This window comes from Terrapene carolina, unplaced genomic scaffold, assembly GCF_002925995.2.
Source record: "Terrapene carolina triunguis isolate 2854851 unplaced genomic scaffold, T_m_triunguis-2.0 Scaffold58, whole genome shotgun sequence".
In the NCBI taxonomy this organism is placed as follows: Eukaryota; Metazoa; Chordata; order Testudines; family Emydidae; genus Terrapene; species Terrapene triunguis.
In genome coordinates, this window is record NW_020664409.1 from 91,538,208 (window position 1) to 91,555,323 (window position 17,116).

Below are 17,116 nucleotides of genomic sequence, written 5' to 3' on the forward strand. Positions count from 1 at the left end.
GCTCAGGCCACGCCGCTGCAGCACTGTCCAGGGCTGCTCCTGGACACGGCGTGCTGAGGCGCCGGGGGAAGGCGGAGGTGGGGGAGGAGCCTCCGACATTCTCGTGGGGGCCCCTGCGGGGCCCGGGGCAAATTGCCCCATTTGCCCCCCCCGCCCCGGGTGGCCCTGGGCTCAGTAAGAAAAAGGTTGAGAACCCCTGTTTTAAGATATGTATCCTGGACTTTTTCCTTGGAGCATATTCTGTGGTATCTGAGTGCCTGGCTGTAGATAACAGATTTCTTGGTGTGTTTGGGATTGTTACTGATCTGTGAAGGTAAACGTGGTGATCTGTGGGTTTCTTGTGTATAGTTGTCTGGAGGGTTCTATTGTTGAAGTCAATCGTGGTGTCCAGGAAGTTGATGCTGGTGCAGGAGCGTTCTAGATAGAGTTTGATGGCTGGGTGGTGGTTCTTGAAGTTGAGATGGAAATCTGAGGGATTTTAAAAAGCAAGAGAGAGTCCTGTGGCACCTTTAAGACTAACAGAAGTATTGGAGCATGAGCTTTTGTGGGTGAATACCCACTTAGTCAGACTAACACAGCTACCCCTCTGATACTTGAGGGATTTTAGGTCATCAGTCCAGAGAATGAAAATATCATTGATGTATCTCAGGTGTGTATCATTGGTTTCATGGTGTGTTTGTCCAGAAATTCTTCCTCAATGTGGCCCATGATGAGGTTGGCATACTAGGGAAGCATACAAGTACCCATGGCTGTTCCCATGTTTGGACAAAGTGTTTGTTGTTGAATGTGAAAATTATGACTGCAGAGTTAATGGGCCACTTCATCTTGAATGATCTCTGTGAAAATATATTAACTACTTCTGCTAAACAGTCTGTTCCACCTTGTATTTAGCTGTGACACTCTGAGTATCTTTCCCGGACCTGAAGAGCTCTGTGTAATCTTGAAAGCGTGTCTCTCTTACCAACAGAAGTTGGTCCAATAAAAGATACTGCCTCCTCCACCTTGTCTCTCTCATGTACTACTGTGGCAGTTTAAATGTATTTGCCTTGCTGTAATACCCACAGCAAAGCTAACAGTGCAATGGAGGGTTCAGTCCCCTTTTTTGCAGCTACCATGGCACATCAACTGTCTCAGTAATACCTAGAAAATATTTTGCATTTGGAATCGAGAGCTAAAATTTGGCACGAGGAATTCAGCCCTGATCACATAAGTATTGTTTAGCATCCTTCTATGGCAGGCTCCCGCAGGAATTAACGTGTGGGTTGTAGCATATCTGTTCAATCTGGGACTACTTCCCACATATACAGTACAATAAAACCATTCACACAAGGTGTCTCATAGCATTTCACAATGAAATTGAAGGTTACATGGTAACCAAATGCTAGATTTCAAAGAGAAGTCTTCCACTCAGACGTATAAAAGGGATAGAACTTCAGGAGCCCTGAGACCAGCAGGCAAAATATTGTCTTGCTAAGAAGTGCAGAAGAAAGAACACTGGGGTAACATTTTCAAAAGTGCCGGAGTAACTTAGAAGCTCAAGTCCCATTGCTTTTTAATAGGATTGGGAATTCTAGGACCTAAGTTACTTTTAAGAATGGGACTTAGGCATTTTTGAAAATTTTACCCTGGCCATTTGTGACTTTAAACAATGGGATAAATGCTAACATCTGTTCTAAGGAGCTTAGTAAACTGAGGGAAAATATCAAATAAGCAAAACAGAACCCAGCCACTGGTCATGAGAAGAGCAAGACTTTAAACATGAACATGACATCATCCTGGAAGCCAGTGTGAGGACTCCGGAGTAGGAGTTGCATGCTAAGCGGTCAGAATCCTGGCTGTTGAGTTGCTATGATAGTCTGCCAATACACTTTGGCAGGCAATTCAGGAAATGAAGAATTACAGTAATCAAGTCTAGCTGTTAGAGAGGCTTGAATTCCAATCTCCAGGTCAGGGCTGCAGGGATTGGGGTGTACTCTGGTAATATTTCTCGAATGATAAAAGGAACATTGGTAACACGTTTAACACGTTCTGACATAGGCCTTAGTCTAATGTTACCCCCTGACGTAGAAGAAGCGGCACTGCATTACAGCCATCAAGTGGTGAGGTGGCCACAGGCACTGAATTTAATCGTTGCGCACAGCTAAAAAGAAGCATTTTATTTTTAATGTTAGTGAGTTTTTAAAAGATTTTGACTGCCATAAATTCATGGGTGAGACATAAAGAGTTAAATCCACAAAAGGATTTAGGCACAAAATTTCAAACCTAATCCCTGCTCAGCTGGTGCCTACATTTCCTAGGTGCCTACATTTCTTCTGGTAAAATCCCTAAGGTGGCCAAATTTCTGCTTCTGGGCACATGCACAGCAACCATGGTCCTGATGCCCGAGTGCCTAAGCTCCAGGGAGATCCTCATACTAGGCAGTGCCCCACCTATCTAGCATAAGGCCTTGCACGAAATGATGGTACGGGTAGTGAAAAGTGGAACAGTTTCAACAGGAGAGAGTGAGAGAGACCTTTCCCAGGGTACCCCTATAGCCTAGTGTCTGGGGTTCAAATCTCTGCCCCACATCTGGTAGAAGGGGGTTTTGAACTCGTGAGTGCTCTAACCACTGGGCTAACAGTTGTAAGGGGGGCTGCTGCATCCTTATTTATTTATTTTATTTTATTTTGTAGAAAGGATTTTGGTGCCTAACTCCATGAGAAGCGTGTGACGCTATCTCAGGGTTCTCAGGACTGAAAGACGCCCTGTTACCAACCTGCCTGAGAGACACTCGTTTGTGAATAACTAGTTGTCAGGTCCCTGACACCACCAGTCCGGTAGCCACCCGAACAAAGTCCTCAGAGCTCTGCCAGCCCCTCCTTTGCCTTGCACCCCAAATCCTGAGCCCCTCTGAAAGCATCCCCCTGTAGAATCCAGCCCCTGTCACTGGACACACTATTTTACCAGAGGCCCTGTTCCCAATGGAATAGTATAAACATAGCTTAACTGGTACAACTCATGATTAGGTCTTTTATAACGCCACACCACAAAGATATATTTATAGTGAAACAACCATATGTTTGTTATCAAAGATTAAGATTTAAGAGCTACCGAGAAAGGATAATAGAAACAAAAATAATTACATATAAAACAAGAAGTATAACATGCTTACACTTAATTTTATTTAAACAGTCTAAAATTCTTGTCTGAAGTAGTTTCTCAGTAGGGTGACCACCCGTTATTTTAAGGGCTGTTCTTTGACCATTTTAAACATTAAATGGCAGTTTATGATCATTGCATTGTATACTCGAGGGGAGTAAAAACATACACTTGAGAGCAAAATACATGATATGTGAAGGGAAATGACGTTTCCTTAAAATGTCCCTTATTTTTCATGTGCTTTCCCCTATTTCCATCCAATAAAGGTGGTCACCCTATCTCTCTCCTAAAGCTTTCTTGCAGTGTTTCCAACCAGGACAGGTTGGGAATCCCATTATCATTAACGTAATTGTACTGCCCAATTACATCTTCAAGTGCAGGATAACAGGGTGCCGTCCCTGTCCCCAGGTATAGTCCAATATACCTTTGAAGGCAGCGCACCCCACAGCCCAGAGAAAGCTCTTTCCCCCCTGCTATTCTCCTCCTGTTATGTCTCACCGCCCTCCTTCTGCATTTAGCTTAGAGGGGTGATTGTGAATGAGCCAATACTCAATTTATATTTCAACAGACAGACCATTTCAGCTGGTCTGGCAGGAAACCAGTTTTTCATTGGGAATAATACCTTGATAGAAACAGTCAGGGCATTCTGTCAGTACATAGCAATAACATTTTAAAACATCATGAGTACATACATTCACAATGATATGAATGACCAGCACGATCCTGGCTTTGGTTTTGGTTTTGGTATCTTACATGACCCTTTTTATAGATAAATACCATGACAGAGATGTAGTGGATTCTGTCCACTACAAATGAGTATGTCAGGCCTGTCAGGGGCTACTGTTACAGAGCAGTGATCTCTTTGCCACTTGCCACTGAGGTTTTGTTAGGGTCACAGCCATTCATGGCTGTGAATCTTTAAGCAGAGGGAGGTGCCTCCCTTGGGCCCAGACTTAGGCTATGCTCCTCTCCTTGGCGTTTCCTATTGGCTAGCTTAGCAACTCCAGCTCAGCATGCCGGCTTGTGTGATTCCCATTCTTTGCTGCCCAGTGGAATCCTCAGCATTGAGTTAGGCACCTAGACTTCCTACACAAGGCATGGGGAGCATTAGGTGTTGGCATAGGCGCTGACTTCCTCTCTACCCGGGGGGGTGCTTGACCCGCAACCCCCTGCCCTGGGCCTGTCCCAACTCCACCCCTTCCTCCAAGCCCCCACCCCTGCCCTGCCTCTTGGCCACTGTTGGAAGACAGGATATTGAGCTAGTTGGACCATTATTTGGACCTAATATGGCCGTTCTTAGGTTATTTTCTTATGTTGGGATAGCTGCTTTATAAGAAGTGTATGAAAGGATGCTATAGGAGTAGTTCAGGAGATAAAAAGTATATTAATGTAGGGCTTTGTCTACCCCACTGGCTATGTGGTCTCCTATGACATAGGTCAGATACTGAGTTGACATCTTCAGGGGAAGTTCAGCCATGTTGGAAGGGGTGGGGGTGGAGGTACCTAACTCACCTGCTATGGCAGGAGGGACATCAGAGCTGCATGGAACTGGTGACCTCAGACTGGGCCTTATTACCTGTTCTTGGGACCAGATTCTGTACCTCATTGTAGGTTCTTTCCATTGTTCTTAAAGGGGCTGCAGTGGCCCCCTGAGGACTCCTGCCAGTGCAAAGGTGGTATAGGACCAGCACAGGTCCTGCTTTAGGGGCAGGGAGTTGGTGAAGCACATAGTGGCCTGGCTGTTCTGGGCTGCGGCACACTACAGAGACAGCTGTGGCCAGCTGGGGCTTCCTCTTAATTTATTCCAGAGGCTGCATTGGGGCAGGCTGGAAGTAGAGAGGCCTAAAGCCACCTTTGCTGGCCCCCTGCTGCACCTTCTCTGCTGATCCTCCTGGGCAGTGTGGCCTGCGCTTCCTCTCTCTCTACCCTGCTGGCGCCATACTGGCAGCAGGCTCTAGGAGAGTTGTGACCCCTTTGGTAGACTGTCTGTAGCAGGAGGGAGAGATGGGATCCCACCCCTTTCAATACTAAACACCAGTTTGTGGAAAGATGACTGAGACAAGCAGCCGGTTTATAAAGACCTATGTTCAAGCTGTTGTTCTGATTGTTAATATTTCAATAGGTTTACCAGGCGAGAAAGGAGAAAGAGGAAACCAGGGTGTTGGAACACAAGGGCCCAGAGGCCCACCAGGGCCTGCAGGTAAAGTTATCACTCTCCGGAGCTCTTAGGGTTAACACACAGCTGTAACCCATCCTAGTATTTGCAGGCCAGTTGAGATTTTCAGGGGTCTGTCGAGCACCTGGCAGGCTTAGGCGGCAGGACCCTTAGTGTCCCAAATCTACATTGGGCACCTCAGTGTCACAAGGCTTGTGTCATGACATCACAACCCAGCATCACAACATGATGACACTCTGTCAGTCACATACATATTCTCCTTTTGCGTGCAATAAACCGCTTGTCCACAGGACACGTGTTTTTGTGGAATAAGGAGTGGCTGCCTTTGGTTTCTTACTGAAACATTTATGACTGCTGGAAAGGTTTATACTTAGTTCATGGAAAAATATACAGGGTGAAATCCTGGCCCAATTGAAGTCAATGGAAAAAATAGATTTGACTTCAGTAGGGCCAGGATTTCCCGCACTGAGTATATTGCTAGAAAGGCAGAGTATTCCATGTGTGTAATATGAAATGGAGGAGGTAAGGGTGCCTGGACTATCCTCCCCAAAGAGTTACCTGACAGTTGGTGCAATCTGCTGAGCCTTATCTGCAAAACGTTTGCTCATCAGAAGTATTATAATAAACTTTCAGGATAAAAAAACAAACTCTCTCTGGTAGGGAGGACTTAGCAGTATCCAGACAGTATGTGAGGCTCATCAGCAGTAGGGAAATCACCCAAAATTCTTCCCAGTTTGCTGGGGGAGTTCCCAGGAGTCCCTTTCTCGTTAGTGAAGCTGTCTCTCTGGGTATTTATAGCACTCTCAGAGTCATGGTATCCTAGCAGGTGCTTCCAGTGCTGCCAGGATGTTCTAAAGGCAGTGCTTTTACTGAGAATGCTAGTTATTTGTTTCATGCATGTACTTTATGCAGGACCTTCTGGTGAAAGTCGAACTGGCAGCCCAGGGCCACCAGGATCCCCAGGCCAACGAGGCCCACCTGGTCATACAGGTGTTCCTGGTCCACAGGGTCCTTCTGGCCAACCTGGCTACTGTGATCCTTCTTCTTGTGCTGGGTACGATGTGGGAGGTGAGTACATTTCTTCAGTGTAAATAGTCTTTATCCAGCCTTCAGGAGTCAGCTTTGTAGATGGGGTGGGATGAGAAGGAAGTGTAGTGCTTTTACCAACAGCTGAAGTAAGATGGAGGCCTTTGATAAAACCTTGCATTAAAATGTGATACCCCTTGAAAAGCTATGGGTCTAGTTCTCCTCTAATTTATGGATTTATACTAAGAGAAGAGTGTAACCGAGTAAGAAACAAGAAAATTCACATCAAACTCAGAAAGCCTATATCATGAATGAAGTGCATCAGTATTGTCTTGTGTGTGTATGTGGCACTGTCAGATTGTATGCGTCCACTACATGTCAACTGAATGTTTTATTTGTTGAGTCTCCATTTTCTAATGTTTGTGGCAGTGGAGTCTTGTAGTCTTTGAACATATTACCCAGTTTCCTCATTCATGTGCTTCTATATAGCATGAAAGCATGAACTCTACTAAACAAAAACTACTGAAACCTGAAAGAAGGATGCACGTGCTCATCAATAACCAATGACACATAATCCAGAAAACAGGATCTTTTCTAAAATCCCTTCTGTAACATTTAGGGATCCTGTATTGTAGCGTTTTCCATTATAATATATAGAGGCAATGGAAGGAAATTAACAGGAATAATGACACAATCATGATACTGGACTTTAATTTTAAGTTTCTGTTTTAGTAAGCTATTAGTCACTACAAATGTAATATATGAGACAGTTTAGTTTGTATGTTTTACTGATCTGTATGTTTTTGTTGTTCGTCTCTTCCCATCCTTTTCTCCTCTCTACCCCCACCCTCTATTGTTCATTTCCGATTTGAAGGCCCAATCCCTTACAATGGCTTCCACTCCAGAAGGTGAAAGGCTCATTCTGGTTGCATTTTTCCTTTCATTTGGCTGAAGGTCAGAAATGGATACTGAGCTGCCCTATACTTTACATCAACAATATTGACCGCCACTAACAGACTTTGTGTTACTGCTGTCTATGCACTTATCTTCCTTTTCCTGTTAAAATTAAAATTTGCCTGACCTTTTCTGTCCATTAATAATAGATTCTAGGACATAATTGGAATCTAGTAAAGCAGACAAATTGCTTTAGTAAATAATAAGCACAATGGGGTAATTTTTGGTGATGGTGTCCAACTAACTTGGCTGTCGAGTGGTAGGTTTGTTTCCAATCTCTCCTGCTTATTAATTGTGTTAAATGTTTTCAGTTTTTCTTTTTGTGAATTAAATGTATTATATTTAAAAAGATGTAATATTCCAATTTCCTAATTATTACTTTAATTTTCTGCTCCCCTCCTTTTGTGGTAACCATATAAATATTCTTGCTGGTGGTGGGTCAAGGTGGATACGGTGAGACAACTGATCAAGACATCCCAGTAGTTCAATTGCCACATAACTCCTACCAAATCTATGACCCAGAGGAACTTTATGATGGTGAGCAACAACACTATATAGTTCATGGGTCCTACCCCCAACCAGCCCAATATCCCCAGTCCTCCTATCCAGAACCTCATCTTGCTCAACCAGAGTTTACTCCTGTTCAGGAAGAGATGGACGCCATCGAAATGAGATCTCCTGGAATTAGTCGTTTCAGAAGGCAAATATCAAAAAGAAGTGTGAATGCTCCAATACGCAAGAGGGCAATTAAAAAAAACACTTAAGGAACTGTTAAAAGGTGAAATTTATGTGCATATAGTTTTAGGCTTGTGTCCAGTTGCCTAAATTATCATCATGGAAAATGGTTACAGGCTCATATGTTAAAGGGAAAAAAATTGTACACAACCACCTCAACAGAACAAATAATGGTAATTATGTTGCATGCCAGAAACTATTAGTATTTTAGTGGGTTGGTGCTAGAAGATTAAAAGGTCATTTATAGACCTTTGAGACTCTTGTGTACTGTTTGACACATTATTCAAACTGTATCTAAAAAAAAAAAAAATCACAATAGCTGGTGTAATTAAGACAATTCAGAAAAGTCAATTCAGTAGTATCTTGCTGTCCATGTTTCTCCATATGATTTGTTCTATTAATATTTTGATAAATTGCTTTCCTAGCAGAGTAACCTTACTAAATCTATAGACTATCAGGGTTGGAAGAGACCTCACCACTGAAGAGACTGCATATTCAGTAGGTTTCCTTATACCTGGCTGTTACATCCTTTCACAAAGAAGTCTTATGTTAATGGGATTTTTTTCACAGTATCTATTCAAAATACACAACGTTCTATGGGAACATGCTGATAATTTATTGTAAACCTATTTCAATTGTTTTGTACGGAAATAAAGGTTGCAAACTTTTATAAGTTAACATTCCATTTTGTTGATTTTAGCTCCAAATATTTGGACTAAACTTCAGATGGCAGCATGTAAAGGCAGAATATAGATACTTTCCAATTACAACCATTTATTTTTGCCTTCAGTGTAGTATCATAATGACAAAAGAAGTAGAATGGGACACTTGTTTGTTTTGCTCTACAAAATGCACACAGTTGAAGTTAAATTTGTATTTATTACTTGAAAACTACTAGTATAAGACTAAATATGAATCAGAAGTCAGAATGTGAAATATAGATTGACTATACAGCATGTGGACACTGGATATTGCATATGGGTACCAAACTAGCAGCAAAGGACTAGAATCTGTAACTGCAAAACAATTTGGTCAGCTAATCATGGCACAGTGCAACCAGTCAAGATACAAATCAATTCACATAATACTATACTTTAATCTATAACAACTGTGATACAGGAGGGCCAGGGAGCAGTGGTAGAGTGAAATATATAAACCCAAGGCTAATTAAGGAGTGGTTTCCTGTAGATTAGGGAGGGTGACTACAGGTAAGGGTGGCAGTCTATTAAGGCCCTGTCAGGAACCTAATAAAATCCCCCTGCTTCAGGCAGACAGAGAGAAGGAGGAAGGAGAGAGGACTGGAGCTTGGAGGTGTGAAGTGAGACTTGAAAGACCAGAGAACCAAAGTAAGGGAGACCCTGCCCCAGAAGGGGAGGGAGACTCCCTCCCTCAGCGTCTAAGGATCGAAAGTACCCCACCCAAGGGGGAAGAGGGTAAGAACCCACAGGGGTTGAGAGGGGCTGGGGCTCAGAGTAAGGAGCAAACCCAGACCCCTCCTCTGCTTCCCTCCTTTACCACCTTCCTGGGCAACTAGCGGGGCCCTTGGCACCCCAAGAGCAGGGGGAAGGGGTGGCATCTTAGCCCCCCGTCAAGAAAAGTGCAGAACCCACCACACTAACATCGGCCATTTTGTCACATAATGCACATAAATATATTTTGCCTTTTTACAACTCAGATCAGAGTTCTGACCAGAGTAAGCAACAGTTATGTTAATCTTAATGATAAAACCTCTTATAGGATTGAAAAAGAGTAAGTTGTGTACCTTATAGTAATTGGAGGTTCTTCAAAATGTGTGGTCCTTACCTGTGGGTAGTCATGTGCTCCATGTGTCCAGAGTCGGGAATTCTGAAAGCTGTGTCTGTTGGTGCCCTTTATCTCCTCGGTTGGGGGCATGAGGTGAGCAAGGGTGGGGCAGACTGACCACTCTCCAGTTCCTTCTCTACCACGAATCGAAAGATGAGCCAAAGCAGATGGGATGGAGAGCAGGGAGTGGAATACAGATAGGGACCACACATCTCAAAGAACCTCCAGTTAATCTTCTCTTTGAGTGCTGGTCCCTATGTGTATTCCACTGTGGGTGATGGACAAGCAGTACTCAGCAGGTGAGGCAGTTGGTCCGTCCTGGCCTTTATCTACTTTTTTGAAGCTTGAGGTTAGGAAGGACTCATGTGTGGACCAATGGACACTGCTTTCAAAAATTCTCCAGCTACATGGGTACCCACAGTGGAATAGACATAGGGACTATTGCCTAAGACTACTTACAAACCTCTCAGAAACAAGATTATTTGTATTACAGTAGTGCTTAATCATGGACCCAGGCGCCATTGTGCTAGGCACTGTAAAAACATTCTAATTGAATAATTACTCCAATTTTTAATTCTTATCCACAACTGATCGCTTTGGAATATGCTTTGTCTATGCTTATGCTTCTTAAATGCCTGTGTGTTGGGCTAAGAGATTGCATGGCAAAGATGAAGCAGTTGACACCAGGGTTATTGTTCAGCATAGCTCGTCTTCCTTCCCCGGAAAAAGGCCAGCGTGTGTTCATTCTCATCCAGCTACGGACTGTCAGTCTCTGCTTGCACCCCATGGTGCGTCCTCTTAGCTCATCAAGATAAAGGGAGGTGACTCATTGGCATTTAATCTACAACAAAGTTGTATATTTTTGCTGTACAGTCTCAAAAACCTCTGGCCCAAAATTAGGCCCCAATTTACCAGAGCATTTATACATAGGAGTAAGGCCATCCCTGTTCATCTCCCAGTGCTCTTCCCAGTAAGATAACCACGTATGTTTATATTCTGAACTTTAATTTCTGCATTGTTATTTCTTAGCCCTCTAATTCTTACCATTCTCCTGCAATTAGGTCAGGGTAAGTTATGAAGCGGGGGATTGAAGAGGGTGCACAGTAAATTTCTCTCTGGGACTTCTTGCATTTTACGGAAGAATGGTGGAATGGCATAGAATAATTGACTGACTACATTTCATGGCAGGATGTATGCACATTCAACGATATTAATTCCTTGCCAGAAAACACTCAAGTCTGCCTCCCACAGACTAGCTGAAATAATTTTTTTACTTCCAGACAAATTAACATGAGGAAGTATTGAATACTAACTTTCCCAACTACACCTTTGAAGTTATTTTCATGATCTAGTTTATAGATTCATTAGCAAATTATAAGAGATGCACATACAGGCAGCTCCCTGTGTAGCACCCCTCTCCACCTGGTTACCTCCTTTAATGGCAATCCGCTTATAGGTTTTGATGGACAGGTCTGGGTTCTTTTGGATCCCGCCACCCACTAAGCAGGGTGTATCTTTTTTCTTTTTTTCCTATGAAATTATTTGGCAGTGCCTCCACCCCCCTCGCTCCTTCCTGGCAGGGTCACCAGGGCAGCTTGGGCAGAAAATTCTAACTACAGAGTAATCCCCACTTACTTGCCAGATAGTTGGAGACTTCCAAGAAATAACACAAACAAACACAATAATTATATTAAACAGGAGACAAATACAACATAACAGGGTGAAACACTATTTTTAGGGTCACCGGTGCCCACACTGAAAATACCCATGACTTGATGTAACAAGTGTAAAATTAGTGTCCTGTTGGTACGCGTACTTTGCTGGGGCCCTTGATGACCTATAAAATTCTTCTCTGCAGTGGTTTGGCAGTGTGGCTGACTGGGTTCAGTACAGCCCAAAGAACTCACAAGTGGGAGGAGGTGATAAATCCCTCCACAGGTGTAATATGCAGCTGGTTATAAAATCCTCAAACCCTTACTCCCTGGCTTGAGGACACAGTTCAGGGAGTAGGGGGTCCCCAAAACAAATTTCCTGACTAACTAAAAGATGGTGCACTCACAAACTCCATGAATGATCCTCAGATTCGAAGATGACGCTGGACTCATCAGTCACTGCAGAGGGGCTGCTGTATGCTGGCAGCGATCCTCCTCAAGCAGGAATCAGGCTGCGTCGGTCCCAGGATTTCCCCTCCAGGGCTGCCCAGAGGATTCAGGGGGCCTGGGGCAAAGCAATTTCGGGGGCCCCTTCCATAAAAAAAAAAGTTGCAATACCATAGAATACTATATTCTCGTGGGGGTCCCGGGGCAAATTGCCCCACTTGCCCCCCCCTCTGGGCAGCCCTGTTCCCCTCACCACAAAGGGGTGCAGGGCTCAAGGTGTAGGTTATACAACTACACTGACATCCAAACTGTAGCCTCCTAGCCCAGCCTCCAGTCACACACTCAGCAGGCAGCTTCCCTGGACTAGCAGCCAGATCAGAGCTGACCATGTGGTGACTGGTCTCACCTAGGGAGCTGGAGGGCGAACCCAGCCTGGCTGGGGAAATTTCCCAGCAAACACTACAAATTGGGAATCATCAGTAGGGAAGGAAAAACCCAGCTGAGGGATCTGCTGTCAGGTCCCTAGAGGCCTGTTCTCAGGGGGAACCCTGCATGCAGGCCTGGGACTCACCAGCTCCCCACACAACCAGTCCTGCCCTTGCCCTGGCTGGCTCCACACTCCTCCAAAATGGCTTCTTCCCTTTCCTGAACTCCCTGGGAGGGGCATCGCACTCCCTATTGGTTGTCGGGCAGACTCTGAGTTTGCCTTGGCTCCTCCTCCCTGAGCTGCCAGCAGACAGAGCTCCAGAAATCTATGTAATCTCCTTGGAGGTTACACTTGTATGAGCTGTTTTTAACTAATTCTGTATAGCAAATAGGTACCAGTATAACATTAAGATGTCAGAGGACAGTTATACCAATTTTTTTTAAATGCTGGGCTATAGTGAGTCAAATTCTGCAATCCTTAATCAGGTAATATCCCTATTGGGATTAGGGCCTAACAACTTTAGAATGCATACTGACCCCGAGAGCTCTAAAAATGTGTCCAAAAATGTCTGTATAGTTGGTAGGCTACTAAAGTATTTTCACACATTAGTACTTGTTTTAACATTTTGAAGATGGCCATTGCATCTTTCATTGTAACAAAATGCAAAATACAAACATAATGCTAACACTTGAACCTTTTCTAAGTACTACTTAAACATTTTTAACTTCATTATGAAATCCAGAGAATCTCACCAAGTGTATTGAACTGAAGTTAGTTTGCTAGTAGTATCACCCGATGAAACAGCAGCAAAAATAAACTAATCAGAATTTTGTAGAAATATTTTGCAGAGAGGATATCTCTATTTGTATGAGATTTGGGCAGGACTTAGTGAACCCAATAAACCTACTTAAAGCCACAGTCTCTAATGTTTGAGTTAGAAAGAAATTCATGTTACTGTAACTGCAAGGCTAGGAAATTAATATACTGTTGTCTACACAAAGAGCAGTTGAGCAGTAAAATGTATAGTCAGTCAGATGCAAGGCAGAGTGCTATCGATCTGCTTTAGACTTTGGATTCAATGCTGAATAAACTTAAATCCACTCAATTGGTTTCCTTTCATAAAAGGGATTTTTTCTGGTCTGCATTGCCACTCATGTAACTAGCCAGCTCAAATGTACACCTCAGTAAATCCCAGCCTACAGATTTGCCTTTCTAAAGAGCTTTCCCCAGAGAACGTACATTGAAAAATTCAGAGGGAATTATTTACCTGTCACAGGTGCCTATCACGTTGGTATCTAAGCTCCAAAACCAGATATACAGAAACTATGAAAAGACCAGAAGATGGTCTCTCTCTACCTTTCACTAGAGTTCAATGATGTGTGTTGTATTTTGTTGTTGCTGAAAGGTTTTTTACTTAGAAAAGTGGGTCTAAAGCAGCATACAGTATGATGTTACCAATGCTTTACAGCATATACTTTGCTTATAACAAGCCTGCCATTCTTAGCTCTGCAGATGACATAAATCAGCATTGCGCCCTCAGAAGTTAAGGGAGCTACATCAGTTTGAGAATGGCCCATTAACTAAATGTACTCAAAATTACATCCCACACTGAATCAGTAAGCTCTTTTGAGTGACTGGCAGTAGATAATATTCTATCATTGGTTAAGGTCTACTTGGGATGATCCTAAAATAAAATTGAAATGTTTTTCCTAACAGGTTAACTAGAGCATTATGAATTAAAGATTCAGGATGTCAAAAATGCTTACCGGTAGTTGTGTATATTATGTACGAATATATTATGTACATAGACTGTGATTGTGACAGCAGTCTGGGGGGTTTAGACACATTGCACATTAAAGTTAATAGATGTGTCTAAACCCCTTAAATCAGTTTGATAAACTCAACCATTACATCAGAAGGGTAGCCGTGTTAGTCTGGATCTGTAAAAAGCAAGAGTCCTGTGGCACCTTTAAGACTAACAGATGTATTGGAGCATAAGCTTTTGTGGGTGAATACCTACTTCGTCAGACACATGTCAACCATTACACACACACACACACACACACACACTCATATTATATATAATAAAATTTCAATTTCACTGCAAGGTAAACTAATCCTATCTCCAGAGTGAAGCCCCCCTATTAATAACCCCACTATAATGTAAATTCAAATAATTCTTAGATTAGTAATATAGACTCAAGCCTCCCTCAGAATGAGGAGACTCATCAGGACTCTTTGCTCCATGTACGGGATTAACAGTTGCAGTATATAATCACTGTGCTAGTTATATTCTTGCTCCATATTTTTCAAATACTGGCATCAACCACCATGGAACAATTCTCCCTTCCTCCTCCCACACACAAATCCTTTTAATACACAAGTTAGAGGATAACTTTGAGGCAATACAATGAGTATTGGTAATATTTCACATTATGAATTAATTTATGTATTGTGGTTCACGATGTGAGCCTATATTTACAGTTTAGTCAAGCAAATATTAAAATTGAGGAGATTTACTGGCTTACCATAATCAAAGTACTACATACACACAAGTTAATGTATGTGAACCTAGTGTGTCCTCTGATGATAAATAAGTGGTAGTGCCCACCTAACAAGTCATAAAAATATTTTATTTGGAATTTGTGCACTTGCCAAAAAAAGTAAAAAAGACAGATGCTCTGGCTCAACATTTCCTCCAAAATCCAGTCACTTGAATCCTGAGAGTTACAGACTTTGCCAGATGGTCTAATAAATTAAAGTTGCTGATTGTGAAGTATTTAACACAGGATGAATGGCTGAAACCATCCAGTGCCTACCTATAAATATACTGTATCCTCACATAAAAAAGAGGGCTTATTTCAAGAAGTTGGATGCTTTTTAAAAAAACAAAAATACTCCTTCTATGTTAATGACTGAAATTAGGTTGCGAGATCACTGGCTAAGAATGTTTCCTAAAATAAGTCCATTTGAATGCCAAAGAAATGGCCGATGTGAAAAATACATTCTCTTATGCTCTGGATATAGAAAACGGAGCCAAAATTTCCCTGAGAGACTAAAAGAATAAAAATGGGCATACAAGCAGTCCTGCATCCTCAACGGCAATACTAGATTAAGGGCTTAATTCCATCACCAACTTCACTTAGGAGCATTGTGTACACGTGGCCCTATCGACTTCAGAGGGGTAGTTTGTGGGAATAAAGTACACTTTTGAGTGAAAAGATTTGCTGCAACAGGCCCTTAATTTTTGCCTTAATTTGTATCACTGAACAGTTATTTTGCTCATCTTCAGTTTCATTGTTTGGGATCAGTAAGAAAAATGCTACACTGCTGTACTTGTGTAAAACAACCTAATTTTCCTAAGACAGGGTTGAAGGACAGATTTTGGTTTGAAAGGAAAGAGGAAAACGCTCTATGTAATCTATTTGGTTTTCACAGTTGGTGTGCTATGCAGGATTTTTCTGGTTTCAATGGGCTCTTTGTCTACTGAAGTCAGCCCAGTGCTGAGTTGCCATCCACGCTTGCCCTTCCTCAGTTACCGAGGGAAAAATATTTTAAGATTAGGCACAGCTCAAGATGTACATTTCTGTGGCTAAGTGCTGAGCTATGGACACACGATTTTGCACTAAAATTGTGACCGGGTGCAGTTTTTCTCTAATTTTTCAAAGTAGCAACATTTATTTTAAGGCAGAGATGGTCATGTGGGCACCACCCCTCTGTCACAGTGTTAGTGTCCCAGGGCACCTAGGGGCCAAGATGGGGCCATTGCCCTCACCCAGCCTCTCGCTTGCAGTGCCCAGGAATTCTGCTACACTGGTCTGGTTGTGGGAGGATCAGTCCCCTGGCTGTGTCTCAGATAGTCCACCCTCTTCCAGGGTTGTCAACAAACATGAAGAAATGAAAACACATGACTGTTCCAAAGGGGTGGTAGGGCTCTTTCTTCAGAGGGTCTCTGGTATGCTGTGGCCCTAACCAAGTGTAGAAGCTAGTCTAAAAAATAGTCCCACAGTAGTGGTTCAGCGTCAGGCCCTTCCTTCCTTCAGGGAAGGAACCCATTGGTTGCCCAAGAAAATCTTGCCTTCAGCCAACCCTTCAGGAGCTGAGGATTGGAAGCAGGCTCTCCTCTGTGGTCTGCCTCCAGCTATGCGGTACTCTCCCTTTTTTAAGCCCTTCCCTCTGTGTCTGACATCTCTCACAGATGTGGCGGGGCAGGATTGATTGAGCCCAGGATAGTTTATTAACCCAAAGCTGCGCCATGAAGTGTTTGTAGAACCCATCACGCCCTCCCATTTGTAATAATATAACCTCCGGTTACAATGAACAGTGGTAGCATTGGAAAAGTAGCATTAGGAAAGTATTTAGTTGTCATTTAATGCGATTTAGCAGGTAGAAATAAAATAGTGTCAGTACCATGCCACCATCCAGCTCTTTGCAGACTACTGCAAAGTGCACAGCAGACTAACAGTGGTCTATGAATTACAATTTGGGAACTTTTAGGCTAGTACAAGGAAGAGTAGTCCCCATTCTGTCTGGGTGTTATTTAAATGTCTTAAAACTAAGTGAACGGCTTACAATATTAACTTTTAGGTTAAGCTGATGCTAATATTAATACAATACTATGGAAACTGCAGGTTCACTTAGGGCCACATTCAGCAAAATCTCTCCTGACTTCCATTCAGCATGTCTTCAGAATCTGAAAAAGGTTTTCTGAAGAACTGGGCATAAAAGATTATGTCACAATACAGTTTTATGTGCACT

General features: G+C 42.8%; 1 protein-coding gene across 2 annotated transcripts in view; it reads left to right on the forward strand.

Moving 5' to 3' along the window:
* COL14A1 (collagen type XIV alpha 1 chain) overlaps positions 1-8,699 on the forward strand; it is a 173,026-nt gene extending 164,327 nt beyond the window's left edge. Inside the window, exons 46-48 of one of the 2 annotated variants that reach the window (XM_026646212.2) lie at positions 5,261-5,338; positions 6,227-6,382; positions 7,215-7,831. In XM_026646212.2, the coding sequence (XP_026501997.1) occupies positions 5,261-5,338; positions 6,227-6,382; positions 7,215-7,252 (272 nt within the window). In that variant the 3' untranslated portion in view covers positions 7,253-7,831. Of the gene's footprint in view, positions 1-5,260; positions 5,339-6,226; positions 6,383-7,214 lie in introns of both variants that reach the window. The other variant, XM_026646205.2, reaches the window with a different exon arrangement.
* Positions 8,700-17,116: the final 8,417 nt, after the last annotated feature.